General features: G+C 41.1%; 1 protein-coding gene across 2 annotated transcripts in view; it reads left to right on the top strand.

Moving 5' to 3' along the window:
- The window catches only part of ITGA6 (integrin subunit alpha 6), a 66,766-nt gene that overhangs the window by 45,189 nt on the left and 5,665 nt on the right, over positions 1 to 15,912 (top strand). For both annotated transcript variants that reach the window (XM_081141979.1, XM_081141978.1), the window contains exons 12-24: positions 933 to 1,093; positions 1,277 to 1,420; positions 2,418 to 2,533; positions 2,650 to 2,839; positions 2,927 to 3,010; positions 3,108 to 3,187; positions 3,341 to 3,418; positions 3,506 to 3,608; positions 5,264 to 5,437; positions 7,184 to 7,282; positions 7,379 to 7,489; positions 7,581 to 7,679; positions 13,791 to 13,916. In XM_081141979.1, coding sequence (XP_080998105.1) covers positions 933 to 1,093; positions 1,277 to 1,420; positions 2,418 to 2,533; positions 2,650 to 2,839; positions 2,927 to 3,010; positions 3,108 to 3,187; positions 3,341 to 3,418; positions 3,506 to 3,608; positions 5,264 to 5,437; positions 7,184 to 7,282; positions 7,379 to 7,489; positions 7,581 to 7,679; positions 13,791 to 13,916 — 1,565 coding nt within the window. The remainder of the gene's footprint in view (positions 1 to 932; positions 1,094 to 1,276; positions 1,421 to 2,417; positions 2,534 to 2,649; positions 2,840 to 2,926; positions 3,011 to 3,107; positions 3,188 to 3,340; positions 3,419 to 3,505; positions 3,609 to 5,263; positions 5,438 to 7,183; positions 7,283 to 7,378; positions 7,490 to 7,580; positions 7,680 to 13,790; positions 13,917 to 15,912) is intronic.

The raw sequence follows: 15,912 nt of genomic DNA, 5'->3' as shown, positions 1-15,912 counted from the left end.
ATTGGCTGACAAACAGGCCTTCTAGCCACTTAAAGGAATATGTTTTACCCCTTTTTTTTTTAACTTGAAAAGTCTTATCTTATTGTCAAAAGACTTTTCTGTCTCCAGACAACTGTCCTTTATGAGTACTTATTAAACTTCGGTGTGTAAAGAACTACCTGGTGACCCTGTTGCAATGCAGATTCTGGCTCAGTAGGTCTGGCTGGGGTCTGTGGTCTGCATTCCTAGCAGATCTCAGGAGATGCTGCTGCTGGTCTAGAGACCCTTTCTGGGGGAATTTTATTTACTTATTTTTAATCAATTTATTTTCCAATCACAGTTGATATATTAGTTTCAGGTGTACAACATAGTGATTAGACATTTATATACCTTGTGAAGTGATCACCCCAATAAGTCAAGTACCCATCTGCCACCATACATAGTTATTGCAGCATTATTTACCCCGTTTCCTATGTGGTACTTTACATTCCCCTGATTGTATTACAGCTAGCAATTTGTACTTCTTAATCCCGTTTTGAATATTAAAGTGCTAGGTCACTTAAGCCCTGGCCTGTTGAAGGGAGAGTCACTTTGGGCCCTTAGGGAGGGTTGGGTCCTCTCCGGTTATCTTGAGGGCTCTTTGTGGCTGAGATTCAGTCGGAAACAGATTCTTAGACCCTATGCAGAGGTTTTGACTTATTCTTGAGCACCCCCTGGTGGCCCATGAAAATCTAACTTTAAAACAACAGCAATAGGCAGGAAAAGGACAGCTCGGTTTGAAACACCATAAATAAGTCAAAATGTACATTATCGAGAAATATAAAGAGAAACAATGGCAGTGGGAAAAGTGTTCTTCTAAAAGGAATAAAAATATTTTTAAAAGGAGCTATACTTATAGCTGAATCTATATGCATGCTCTCTAAGATCATAGGATTTGTGTTCATTTTATCCAGCCATTATAGGCACACTTGAGGCTGAAAAAGAGAGAAGAAAATCTGGGCTGTCATCAAGAGTTCAGTTTCGAAACCAAGGTTCTGAGCCCAAGTATACTAAAGAGATAACTCTGAACAAGCAGAAGCAGAAGGTGTGCATGGAGGAAACCCTCTGGCTACAGGTGAGGCCTGCAGGCAGTCAAAACAGTTTTTAAAAGGGGACAGAGGCTGGGTTTTATGGTGGCATATATAGGATTTTGAAATTTATACTAGCAATCCATTATTCAGCACAAAATAAAGCATTGTTTTGGAGTTCGCCAATAGCATTTATCCCATGCTTACCGTTATCTGTGCGTGCTTTTCAGGAAAATATCAGAGATAAACTGCGTCCCATCCCCATAACTGCTTCAGTAGAGATCCAAGAGCCAACCACTCGGAGGCGAGTAAATTCACTTCCAGAGATTTTTCCAATTCTGAATTCAAACGAGCCCAAGACAGCTCATAAAGACGTAAGTCTTTCTGACTTCTGTTTTGCCAAAGTTTTTGCCATATTATTTTCTAAATCAAAGGTCTTTAAAGGCATTAGAACTAGAGATTTGCTTTAAAAGTCATTCCTTTGTATTAAATAAGCTTTTAAAAATAATGCAAACTTTGAAGATCTGTTTATCTAATTAGCAATGAATATAGAAGCATACAGAATACAATTTGGAGCCAGAAAGTATTTTCCTTAATTTTTTTTGGCCACTGCAACTTACGGAGACCATAATTGCCAGAACTTCTTACTCTCACATAAAAATACCACTGAGAACACTAAGGTGTAGAAAACAAACTGTTGTTAGTCTGAACATTAAAATCAAGGGATATCAAAATTCAGCAAGTCAAAAAGTAGTAGCAGTGAAATAGTCATTTCAGTGCTAAGTGTAGCCTGAAATCTTAGAAAAATTTATATTATATGGCTTGCTATATACCTATGAGGTAGAGTGTGTTTGTTAGGGTTTAAGCTGGTCGAGATGCAGGATTATCATTTATCAATGTGATTATTGAGCACCATTAGCACTGTGCTAGATACTCTGTGCTGTTTACTTTCCTGACCTTAAACTCTGTTTCCTCATCTGTAGAATGGAGCTCATAATGGTATCTTCCTCATAGGTCTGTTAGCATCATGGTCATTATTACAGTAGCCCTATAAAGTCAGGTGGTGGTGTCCCCATATTACCTGTGACGAAGCCACACAGTGAAGTTGAAACATAGACCTGTGTGGCTGTGGGACTCACACCCTACTGCACCACACGACCTCATTTCATTTCCCTGGTCAAAGTGTCTTAAGACACAGTTTTGTTAGACTAAGTGGGCATTACCTGCATGCCAAAGTATGTTTGAAGGTTGACTTCTGCTCTGGTAATTGTCACATGGGGAAACGAACTGTGTGGACGCAGCTATTTACGTATTTAGATGCCTCTGTGAGTCCTAAATGGCAAAAATGACCTTGGTTCTGTTTTCCTCCAGGTGCACTTCTTAAAAGAGGGATGTGGAGACGACAACGTATGTAACAGCAACCTTAAACTAGAATACAAATTTTGCTCCCGAGAAGGAAGTCAGGACAAGTTTTCTTATTTACCAATGTAAGACTTGCTTTGTAGCACTAGCCAGGATGGCTCTGGCTTTGCCGTGGCTTTCGTTAAAAATGGGCTTACTGAAAAAATACTGAGGACTTTGTCATTTTTCTTTTCTTTAATAGTCAAAAAGGGCTTCCAGAACTAGTCCTGAAGGACCAGAAGGACATTGCTTTAGAAATAACAGTGACAAACGGCCCTTCTGACCCAAAGAATCCCACCAAAGATGGGGATGATGCACACGAAGCTAAACTCATTGCAACTTTTCCAGACACTCTGACTTACTCTGCATACAGAGAGCTGAAGGCTTTCCCTGTGAGTATAGTTAGAGAGCAGCTGGGGGAAAACACCAACACTCTGGCAAGTGAACCTGTTGTGATCTAGTGTGTTTTTCTGTTGTAGGAGAAGCAGTTGAGTTGTGTTGCCAACCAGAATGGCTCACAAGCAGACTGTGAGCTCGGAAATCCTTTTAAAAGAAATTCCAGTGTAGGTGACACGTTCACGTATTGAATTTTACTGTTTTAAACACCATTACAATGTCGATATGGCTGGTCCGTGTTAATGGCTATTTTTACTTTTTTAGGTTACTTTTTATTTGATTTTAAGTACAACCGAGGTCACCTTTGACACCACAGATCTGGATATTAATCTGAAGTTGGAAACGTAAGAGTCACTTCAACCTTCCCTTTTAGAATTATTTCATGAAAACACAGCCAGTCAGTGAATTGGCCCTGATCTAACTCATAAAAGAAGTGTAATTGTAATAAGAAAACTGACTGCTAAAATAAAACCCTATTGTTTCCTTTTCATTTTCAGAACAAGCAATCAGGATAATTTGGCTTCAATTACAGCTTCTGCAAAAGTGGTTATTGAACTGCTTTTATCGGTCTCTGGGTAAGTGTTTGTGTTTAGTATAACAAATCAGTGTTTGAAAGAACCACTTACAATCCTCACTAAAACTGGTGTTTTTTAATTTAACAGAGTTGCTAAACCTTCCCAGGTGTATTTTGGAGGGACAGTCCTTGGTGAGCAGGCTATGAAATCTGAAGATGAAGTGGGAAGTTTGATAGAGTATGAGTTCAGGGTAAGTCATAGCAGTTGGTCCTTTTATTATAGATACTGGAAGCTAACTCATACTAAATATGGTCTCAAATATGTAATTTTAATAAATAAGGTTAATTAAGAAGCCTGATAAATGCTCAGATAAGAGTGAGTTTGCCGGTTTTTAATCAATGCACTGGCTTACAGTAAAAGTTTTGTCCTTCAGAACAGAGAACAGCAGCTCTCCTTCAACATGGGACTTTATTCAGAATCCAGTTCAGTTTGGTTTTCTGATTAGAGAGTTTTAACACGTATGTGATATAGAGACAAAGGGACTCTTGATTCCCCTCTTACCCCCGAGTCTGTGTGTAAAACATAGGAAAAGCTCACAGTGATTTATATTTGGCTTTAGAATATGTTATGATTTATTCCTCTGTTTTAAGGCCATCTCTCTCAGAGCTTCTGGTTAATGTCCACCCACCTTTCCCAAGCCGCTTTGTGCTGGGGGATGTGGACTTGGCATATGCCAGTAGGGAAAACTAATGATTGCTCTGAACCATCGCAAAGTGGGCAAGCGCAGTGACTCTCGGCCCAGCTGAAGGAGCGTACGTGCATGGTACAGAGTTGGCTCATAGCTCGTGGGGTCAGGGGGGTGGCTGAAAATCACGTTCCTGAAAGCGTAGTGACCATTGCTGAGGTGAACGTATGAAAAGGCAAGAATGAGCCCACCCGTCTCCAGCAGGGTGAAGAAAAGGCTGACCCCTCCTCTGTGTGGCCCTTAGCCTGACAGACACAACGGTGACAGGCGGTGGGAGCGAGCCTGGGGGTCCTGGAGCAGCCCCCCACGCAGACACAGAGGCTCCGACCTCTGCTCGCTTCTCTGGCAGGAAATTGTTCTGTCCCCAGCGTGGCCTCCTAGGTTTGTGGCTGCCATGATGGCTTTACTCGTCTCTCAGTTGTTACCCCAAGCCTCCCCAGGGCAGTCAAGGACAGAGGCAGTGTCATTGTCGCTGTAGGTGGGGCTTCCTAGAGGCAGGTTGTCGGCGCTCTGCCACAGCACGGGCCTTGTCACCTGCCAAGCAGGGTGGTCACAGAGCTGTTCACAAACTTGCTTGACTTGCCCCTGGCACGCTGAGAGCAGGGCGTATGTGTAGCACATAATCTGTCGCACAACACTGTTGTTCCTGGATTGAATGTACCATCTTTTCTCTTTGACCTTTTTTTCTTTCTATTTTTTAATTTTTATTTTAATTCTCGCCTGAGGATATTTTTTTTATTGATTTTAGAGAGAGCAGGGGGGAGAGAGAGAGAGAGAGGGAGGAAAGGAGAAGCATCGCTGTGAGAGAGAAACATCCATCAGTTGCCTCCCATACTTGCCCCAACCGGGGATCAAACCAGCAACCTAGTTATGTGCCTTGACTGGGACTCGAACCCACAACCTTTTGGTGTACGGGATGACGCTTCAATCAACTGAGCCACCCAGCCGGGGCAATTTTCTTTCTATTTTTATTGACAAGAATCTTTAAATACAAATCTCTATTTTGAATACCTATCTATAGTCCAGTTTTGGAGCCTTTGCTTTTGATTATGATTATGCCAGGTATTTTGGCTTTTTTCTCTTGGTAATAGGAGTTGCTACTTAATTCTACGTCAGCGACAAATTATACTGAGATAACATGTCGTATTGTTTTCTAAAAGGTTATTAACTTGGGCAAGCCTCTTAAAAACCTTGGCACAGCAACCTTGAATATCCAGTGGCCAAAAGAAATTAGCAACGGCAAATGGTTGCTTTATTTGGTGAAAGTAGAATCCAAAGGATTGGAAAAGATAGCTTGTGAGCCGCAAAATGAAATAAACTTTCTGAACCTAAAGGTATGTTGGTGGATTTATCTCATGATTCCATAGATATAAATGGGAGAAGCTGACTTTGAGGGGAAACCCATTACTTTCCTTGGGAAACTGATCTGCCAGCATGTCCACTTTTTCTTTAGTATCACAGTTTCTCTTCTATAGCCAGGCTGAGGGTTTCTGTGGATTAGAGGCAGTTATGACTCCTAAGGAAGGGTCATTCATTGCTTGTTGAATCAAATTACATTTTCTGAAGTTTTATGAGCCAGTATGATGTATAATGGAACTGGGACAGGCCTCTGGGGGTGGGGGAGAGCAGGCCAGCCAGTGTTAATTCCCAATAGAGCCAAACTCATTCCAAAATATAGGGTGTCCCCCAAAAATGTATACACACTTTGAATGATTATAAAGTCAGTATTTATTAACATATTGTTCATTTTAAAATTTAAAAGGATCTACAGAAATGAATAAATGTTTTTGTCAGTACCTGTTTTCAAACTTATGACCATTCTGGTCCAGGCAGTGCTGATAATGTGAAGCAATGGAATCACAAACATCAAGAATCATTTCGTTCAGTATTTGTGTGCCCTCAATTCTCCAACTGTTGCCGGTTTTGTACCATAACCTTTATCTTTTATGTATCCCCATAAAAGTCTAGTGGATAAATTTTCTTTGTTCAAAGCTTAGTCTGGCTTCACCCATTATTTCAAATCAATTAAACCTGAAAAGAAGTGAAAATTAAGTTAGTTATCAGCTGTTAAAGTGTGTATACATGCTTTTGGGACACCCTGTATATTGGCACCTTAGCAAGTGACCTCCACAGCCTTTCATTCTCATTTTTTAAAACAGTAAATATTTATTTAGTACTTAATGTGTCTTGGGCATTGTGCTAAGCATTTTGTTTGCATTTGCTAGTTTCGCTCTCTTGATAGTCCTATGAGGTATTTTTCTTCACCATTTCATAGACGAGGAAATTGAAATTCAGAGGCAATAACTTTCTCAGTCACTTAGCAGTTGGGAGTCAGATTTAACATTCAAGCTCAGCCCTGCTTGCTTTCAGAGCCTTCACTCGCAGCCCACCTCACTCCTGCCCCACTCTTCTGTAACTGGCTGATCATTTACACTCCAGTTCGATGCAGATTTGCTTTTGTTATCGAATATCTTTTTCTTCTATCTTAAATTCTAAGGTGACTAGGTATGGTCACTGTTCATAGCTGGTGGCTTATAGAATGACCCTCTGTTCATAGACTGAAAAACAAGATGGTCTATTATTCCGAATCCTTATTCGCAGTTTTAAAACTTCTTACAAGGGTTAGTTTTCAGTACTCCACTTTGAATAAGTCATATGCTAGTTCTCTTTGCTTCCTTCCCTGTTCTTCAGCATCGCTTACTTATTCAAGATGTGCTGACTTTTTGCCATGTGCTGTGTTAGGTACCGAGCTGGTGCCAGGGGTGCAGGAGTGAGATTCGATCCCTATCTTAGGGTGCTCGCAGCTTGGTGGGGAGACAGGACAAAGAAAGCCTCTTTCTCTCCCTGGGTTTTAAGGTCAGAGTGAGACTAAATTCCCTTCATCAGTAAACTTCAAGTGAGGTAATAACACTTGCAGATTTTACACTTAAATTATTTCTGCACCTTTGGTGCCAGGAGAAGGGCACATATTGTGGATTCTGTGAGTTGGGCATCATTTGGGAGGGTGTGCTCGAGAGGTTTGTACAGTTGTGACACACAGTTACGTGAGGTGGAATGATTTGGGATATAATTCTTTTCAGGAGTCACACAACTCAAGAAGGAAACGGGAAATTGCCGAGAAACAGATTGAGGATAGAAGAAAATTTACTTTGTTTGCTGAAAGAAAATACCAGACCCTTGTAAGTATTTTTTAAGAGCTGCAACTCCCAGGGAGGATGGGGGAGGGCCTTCCCCAGCCCCTCGCGTTTTAACCCCTGCCTTCCTCTCCCGCCCAGAACTGCAGCGTCAACGTGAACTGCGTGAACCTCAGGTGCCCGCTGCGCGGCCTGGACAGCAAGGCCTCTGTTATTTTGCGCTCGAGGTTGTGGAACAGCACATTTCTAGAGGTGTGGCCCGCGGAGAGGCTGTCCCCCAAAGTCATCTGCCACCTCCCAGGACATTTCTCACCTCCCTAATGCATTCGCTGTCTCCACACAGGAATATTCTAAAATGAACTACTTGGACATTCTCGTGCGGGCTTCCATTGACGTAACTGCTGCCACCGAGAATATCAAGTTGTCAAATGCAGGCACTCAGGTGAGACGCTCCCCAGTCCTCATTCAGAGCAACCCCCTTTTCTTGAGCGCCACGGCCGGAGGCCGAGCTGCTTTCGCCCTCATTTCCCGGCACTGTTACCCTTATTCAGGAGAAATCTGGTACTGTCTTAAGGGGCTGCCACCACACTCTGTATTTTAATAGAATTATTGAAAAAAGAAGCGAATCTGGGTCCCCTGGTTCTGCAGTGCACGTGGTAGACTCAAGAGCTGTTGACTCAACGGAAGAACCGGTGCACCTCCCAGCTCTATAGAAACCCATGTCTTAGGCCGTCCCTAATGCTGTGGCCATCAGTGAGGACCCCCAGTGAGGGTAACTTCACTGCTTTGCGGTACAGCTCGTGCTGTGTGTGGCCAGCTGCAGTTGTTAGAAAAGATCTCTATATGGATGAATCCAGAATTGAATATTGTAAACTCAGAACTGCTGATCCCCCTTGGAATAAGTCCAAAATAAGTTTTCTCTCTTGGCCATGTAGCCAAGAGAGCCTTTGAAATCATTGAAAGAAATTGTCACGATTCCTTGCACATGTCACTCTCTTCAGAGCTAAGCATCCAGTTCCTCAGTTGCCCCTCATGCTTGGCGCAGGTGAACAGGTTCCAGGTCTTTCCTCTCCCATGTCGGCCCTAGTCGGGCAGTGTGACTCCCATATGGCCAGGGATGGGCAGAGTAGCTGACATGTGGTCAGCCTGGTTCAGCTTACTTAGGGCCATTACCTCCCAGCATCTCAGCCTAAAACTTGGTTTCAAATGTTTGCTGAGGCCCTAACTGGTTTCCTTAGTGGTTAGAGCGTCAGCCCATAGACTAAAGAGTCTCAGGTTCAATTCCAGTCAAGGGCAACCAATCGATGTGTCTCTTTCACATCGATGTTTTTCTTTCTTTCCCTTCCAGTCTCTGAATGAAAAGCAATGGAAAAAATATCCTCAGTAAGGATTTAAAGAAAAAAAAGTTTGCTGAGTGTTGTGTTTGCATTTCTAGCAGCTACTGGACTCAGTCACAAATGAAGAGGAGGTTCTTTTGGGCATTTTATGTTCTTAGGACTTAGACAACTCATGCTTGCTAATGGGAATTGGAAACTGCTGTGATCCTATTTTATTTAATAATTGGTAGATTTGTGTATGGATTACTGGTCTCATATCTAGAACTCCATTCTTTTGAAAACCAAAAGATTGTCTTATCTCTGGTTTTATGATACTTCTACTAATTGTGATTTCTGAGATATAATAGCTCATATATCACATCTATACCTTTCTTTAGTATTTTAAGGAGTTTTCTGGGGCCTAAAAGTTTTAACTTATTTCAAGTGACAGGATGCTTTCCCTTTTTATTCCCTCACCTATCATGGGTTTTAATTTCATCTTTATCTTGCTTCATCTATCTTTTTCCAGTCTGAAGGTTATTTTTCTTTGGAGATAGAAGAGAAGGACATTGAGTTATTGAGTCTTGTTTTTTAGTCTTAATATTGGAAACTCTTCCCATTGCTTTTACTCTAATCCTGGCTTTAAAAAGAAAGAAAAAGAAAAACCCTATTTGTTTCCTTATGACCAAACCAATTTTAAGAGTTTTATGTTCCCTTGTCAATGAAACCCTTTTAAGACATTGTTATAACCAAGTCCGAGAGAGCTGTTGGTCACCTAATTGAACCAGATTAGGTGGTTATACTTTAGCATCAACTAAATGAAACCCATCCAGTAAACAAGCACCTATTAAGAACTATGTGCCTTTGCTACACAAATGCTAGAGAAGCAATGTTATTGAGTAGGGGGATACAGGGCCAACTGTTGAGAATTCTGTGGTCTGGGAGGTGCGGCAGGCAGGCATTGTTGAAAGGGGAGGAGGTTGTTTACTGGTTGTACTTATGTCCCCCACTTCATTCCAAAGGAAGTAGGTAGAGAGTATCTGAGCTGCCAACAATAAAAGAAATGTGAAAGGTAAAGAAGTAGGCACATTTTTCAGGGGAATTGAGTTTTTTGGGGGTTTTTTCTGCTCTAAATTCAGAGAAAAACTTGAGGTGGATCCTTTTGTAAGGTGGATTTCTGATATGAGGAACATTCACTAAGGGGAACGTGTCTTTAATAGAGAGCTTTAGAAAAGATAGAAAATCCCTTCATCGGGTGATTTATACTAATCCTCAGCAGGAGTGGAGGGCATTCCATTACGGATGATTTAGGGAGGCATTTCAACAGTGGGCAAGCTGCTGTCGCCTGGGCACTGCTCACTGGTGATGTAATTTAATGCATCAGCAGAGCTGGAGCCCTTTTCCCCTTACAGGCACATGATGGATGAGGTCATCCCTCCAGAAATGCCTCGATTTTAATGAAACCGAAAAAAATACTGCTTTTGGAGTTGGAGTAACTTCTACTTACCTTACACTGTGTTAGTAACAGCTGCTGTGGCAAGATGAGAAAAGGCTTCCCAGAGTTCTGGGAATTGCTGCTCCGAGTTGCTCTCTTACCCGATTCTAAGGCCGGCTCTTCCTTCTTCCTAATCCCAGCTGGAGAATGACTGTCCTCATGCAAAAATCAAAAACCCTTCAGTTGACAGTTGAAGTAAACAAAGTCTTGCTCACTGGCCTCACACCTCCCTGGTCGCCGGTGCGGCCTTGCAGACTCGATTTACAGAGCACACCTGCTCTTTAAACGGGTGGCCCAGCCCCTGCCTTTGGTCCTCTCAGTCTTTGTCCAGTGAGTTGTTTTGCAGTTTCTATAAGGCTCCAAGTTCTGGTTAGAATGGTAGCCAGACCCGGGGCTTAGAGCTCTCAGCTGGATTCCCACCTACCCACCCTGCCACCATAGGCTGCAAAATCAAAAGTTACCTTGTTCTGCCAGGATGCTGTTGCCTTTTGTGGGAGTGATTTTCCTCTGTTAGCAGCTATTTAAAAGGCCTTGGTATACGGGGTGATTATAATAAGGTTGATTCCCCTTGGCATGGACCAGTCTCCACTCTCCACACCCACTTTTATCAGAATTTATTCTTACAAATGAGAGTGGCCCTTCCAAGTTGTTACCTTGCCCCCAAGGACACACTGTGTACCTTCACTATGCTAGATACTAGAGAAGCAAAGTTCAATGAAATTCAGTACAGGATAGTTGAAATTAACTTTTTGTTTTCTTTTAGACTAGTCAGTTTACCAGTCACATCAACTACAGGGTGTCCCCAAAAAGTGTATACACACTTTAACAGCTCAGTTGATGTTTCTTTTTAGATTTAACCCATTGGAATTAATGCAGCCAAAGTGTATACATTTTTGGGGGACATCCTATATATTTCTTCACTGGTCTCATCATTCTTTCTTCCCTACTTTATGGAGACCTCTGTGTTAGAACCAATAATCTTAAGGTGTTTTTTCCTTACAGCTGGGACACCTGTTGGGGGAAGGGAGGTGGGGGGAAGTGAGCTCCGAGGGCCCCTCTGGGGCTGGGAGCCAGAGTGAAACCTCATTGAGAGCAAAACAGGAAACTGGGTAGCTGATAAGGTGTTTATACCTGCCTGTTACGGTCCATAATGAAAACTCTGAATGTGAAGTCCTTCCTACTAAATGTTCAAATAAAAGCAGTTCTCTTTTTAAGTATTTTCTGAATCAGATGGGGTTGATACATGTTTTCTAGCATAAGTAGAAAGGGAAGTACTTTAAATGAAGAGATTTTAAAAAATAATTATAATTTAGAAGTATTGAAAGAAGTATAGAAGCATAGCGTAGACAGACACATTTTTAAGTGGCACCCAGTGTTCAGTACTCATAGAATACTTGACTGAAATACTTCTCGGAAGTTAAATGCTCCCACTAAGTTTTATTTGCTCTTTATTCTGTTAACTCAGAAATAGCAGGAACTACAAAAGTGATCGATTTCCAGTCAGTATAGTTTACAAAATCATATCTGTAGCAATCCCCAGGTCATTCATGCGCTTTGAAAAATCTCCCGGCATCACAAAAATTCACTTGAATTCTAAACCTACATTAGATTTTAGATTTCTGAATGAACACTATTTCAATTTAATTGGTATTTGCCAACTATCACATGTTTAGGCATTGAGCTTCCCATTGGCTACTCTGAGCTGCCTCTGAGTGAATCCACGGTCTAAACTGTCCATCCACATTGCTGTAGAAGATAACACCAAGCCGTTTCAGGAGAGTTTATTGTTCAACAGGGTCCTTAGTTTGCTCTCCTAAGGAAAAGTTAAAATGGTATCAATCATACAGCTCCATCTGTAAGGACAGGAAAAGGCCTCTTTCTTTGCTGTGGCCTTCCACAATTTATGAGAAGCACCTGGTAATTAAATCCCAAGACTGTTGGCTTCTCTGTTCAAACTGTGGACAAGATAACCTACTCTCAAGGCTACATTCCTGCATCCGCCCCCCCTGCTGTTTTTACAACTCAGAGATTAATTTGCACCTAGGAGTCTCTAGTTAGCAAAAAGCTCCCTTCCCCCTCCCCTTAAAACAAGCCTCTTTGGAACTCTTCATAACTTTTGCTCTAAGCATGTTTTACAGGCTTGGGGGAAAATACTGATAAGACACCTCCCTAGGACATCTGCCAGACTGTCTCCTGGAAAGCAAAGTGTAACTTTTCAAGACCGCCCTGTTATTTGCTCAACTTTAGCAAACAACACAAACCTCTCCCTTCCTTGTCGCCCAGCAACAGTACCTGCTTAAAAGAGCAGCTTCCCTTTATTTCTTGCCCTGTATTGATTAGCTGCACACACCTGCCCTTTCCCTTCGAGGAAAGTAAAATAAACACCCTCTCTGCATCTGTCTCTTCTCTCAGTTGTGAATTCTTTCACAGCTCGAGTCACGGGCCAAATCCCTAACATTTTGGTGACCTGTACTGGGACAGGCTACAGTTCTTTCTCCTCTAACTTCGCTGTCTCCAGAAGTTCATTCCCCCTCTCTGTCCTCCTTAACTTCATAGATGCTCTCCTGGCGCCCCTCCTCCTTGGTCAGCAATTGGTAAGTCACGCTGATTCTGGAGATGTTAGCAGCCTCGAGGTTCGAAATGGCAGTCATTTCCCCCTGCAAGTCGTGGTCCTCGGTGGGACGGAAACTCCACTACCAGATCTGTCACGTAGGCATTTGGCTGCAAAGGACGCATTCAGCTGTTTCCATTTCGATCAGATCTCCAGTAAGGATGCTTATATCTGAATTGGATCTGGTTTGGTCCACTCTCCGATTCAAGGACGCTTGATTTGAGTTCAGATCTTGGTTCATTGTGGCCCAAGACTCGGGGGACGCCCAGAACTAGCCCCAGATCTAGATCATCTGGGTTAGGATGCTTTTCCCAGTCTTTCACTGCTTTTCAGCCCTATCCCTCGGCATGCTATTGTCCCTAAGCAGTGCTTCCAAACCAGAAGGCTTTGGGACTTACTGATCTCAAACCCAAGTGTTTGTATTACAGCTTGGCCACAGTAATCAAATAACCAGGAGGTCTGGCCCAGGAGAGCAGCTCCCTCTCTTAACTATGGCACCAGTCTCTCCTGTAAATCTCCTCTATTCTCTTTCAAATAGGAAACCACAGGATTTGCCTCTTGAGTAATTAGGAAAATTTAACCCTCAAACTTTAAAAAGGGAGGCCTTTTTCCTGTCCTTACACTACCCCTGTTTTTATATTTCACAACATCTTTAAAATCTGAGTGAGGAATGTAGGCTAATTGTGCATAAACTGGCCCTGTTATTTTCATTGCTGAAAACTAATTTGAAAAAAGTGTGATCATTCCCAAAAACATACCAGGTTATATAAATGAAACAAATTTGGCTAAGTACTGATAACTGTTGTAACTTGATGTTGAATGATGATTTATTATACAATTTTATCTATTTTTGTTCATAACAAAATTTTAAGAACTAAGTTGGCAAAGAAATAATCACTTTGTTGAAACATAATCCAGTATTTTTCAAGTTCTAGGAAAAGATCTCCAAGGAATGCCTGTTGAAGCAATATTCCGTAATTAAGGGAGAGAATCTTGCATCAGAAAGGCATCTCATCCTTCCACAGGCTGCATTGTCCAAAATGTGTCTGGAAGCACAATTAGAAATACAAATTCCTGGTATTGACTGTCTTTCTATTTTATAATCATGCTGCTCTCTTGTGTGGCTCATAGGTTCGTGTGACTGTGTTTCCCTCGAAGACTGCAGCTCTACATTCAGGAGTACCTTGGTGGATCATCTTAGTGGCTATTCTTGCTGGAATTTTGATGCTTGCTCTATTAGTTCTTTTATTATGGAAGGTAAGTTATATCTGGCACTTGAATTTCATGATTATGAACTTTATTTCATGTTTTTTAAGTGAATTAACACTAATAATATATATACATTTCTTTCATTGATTACTTCTTCCCAACATTTTATTATGAAACTTTTCCAACATACAACAAACTTGAGAATTTTACAATAAACACCTGCATATCTACCTAATAAGCTGTGTTTAAAGGTATTTTATTTATACAGTATAAGAAGTTTCTTAAATGTATAAATTTTGGTGTTTTTCACATATAATTTAGCATGTTTGGCAAGTAAGAATTTTTAAAAATTTTATACTTTCTCATTGTCTTCATCTAAGTTCAAATCATTTTCTAAATCCAAGCTAAATTGTTGGGCATCACATTAATCTGAATCCATCCCTGTTAACTTCAGCTTCTTTAAAGAAATGTTCATGGCAGCAGTAGGGGTTTGTTATTGTTGCAGCTAGATTAGGAGTATAAAATTATGAAATTAACGAATAACTCCATCTCAAAGGGGTCATCATAGCCTATATCAAACATGAGGAAGACTTGGGTCCATTATGATATTCTTCATTTGTATTGGTCCTGCAAATAAAACATTGTATCTTCCCCCTGCTTCCTACTAGTAAGTAGTTTACATTACCAAAAAGTGTGTGTGCAATGGATGCAAATTTTGTTGCCAGAGATTATGACCTATAGATTTTGGATTTAGTCTCAATAATGGAGGTCCATAGTCTCTTATCAACAATTACAAATTGCAAAAAAACCTCTAAAAACTGAAAGTTTGTAATGACTTATTTGGCAGCAAAACTCGACATAATGTGAAGAGAGGCTATTTATAGTCTTTATCATTTATTCATTAATTTTACTGCAGAAATATTGATGTTTAGGTTACAGTGGCATTATGTATGCAGCATATTGCTTTTCTAAAATGCCAAAATCTCTAGATTTCCAAACATTACTGGTCCAGAGGGTTTTGGATACAGAATTATTAACCTCAACCAACAATCTCTAGGATCAAACTATCCTTTCCTTGGTTGGGTACAAGAGTATAATGGACCGAGGGTTCAGGATATTCTCACTTGCAGATATTGGTCATTTCTTTTTTGCTTTATTTCTCCAAGTAACTTCCTTTTGCCAATCTGAGATAATTTACTTGTGTCCTCCAAATGTATGATTGAAGGTTGGTATCTGCTTGTACCAAGATTAGTTCTTGCATGTCCAGTCCTACCCCTCATGTTTTTCAGGCACTAGGTTTCTCTGGTTAAGTACAGCCAACCAATATAGGAAATTATTTTGATATCAAAACTGAATTTGAGATTTGATATTTGAGGATGGCCTCCTTATGCTCTCTGGAAGAGGTCAACAGGATAGTCTTTTGGGAGCATGTCTTATTAGCAGTTCTTAATGAGGGTGAGACACAGCAGTGCATTGAGGGTTAAGAAATCCAAGCTGTATAATCTTGGGCAAATCATTTCACCTCCCTAGGATACTGGTTTGCCTTAGCTGTTTAATAAGTGGGTTGGACTAGATGATCTCATTGGTTCTTTTTTTGTAAGTTCTAAGGTATTCCAACTCACAAGTGAATTCTAAACATCATAGAATTTTAGGGCCACTAGGGCCAGAAAGGACTCTAGTTCAGTGTCCTTTTAATTGGATTTTGCACATCCACATAAGGTGTCAAGACGAAGCAGGTGAGGCTAAGGCCAACATCCCCATTTCAACCGGACCAGTCTGATTTTATCTGCTATAATATTGGGATTCTGCATAGGATTTTGTTTGGCAGTAAGAGAGAAAAGTACTCCAGGCTGGTCCAATCACCTGCATTTCGCAAACAGAGATGCTCATGCCCATGGATATTAAGAAGGTTGCCAAGTTGGAGGCAGGACCAGGGCTCTTGATTCCTGGTTTATTTCTTTTCCCACCCTATTTACTAGCACGTGTTATTGAAAGTTGGTTGGGAGTTTTCACTGTAAATTAAATTGAGAGTCACTTGATCTTA

The sequence above is a fragment of the Miniopterus schreibersii genome, assembly GCF_964146895.1.
Source record: "Miniopterus schreibersii genome assembly, chromosome: 7".
Taxonomy (NCBI): Eukaryota; Metazoa; Chordata; class Mammalia; order Chiroptera; family Miniopteridae; genus Miniopterus; species Miniopterus schreibersii.
The sequence above is the reverse complement of the archived record's forward strand: the minus strand, read 5'-3'. Positions and strand labels throughout refer to the sequence as shown.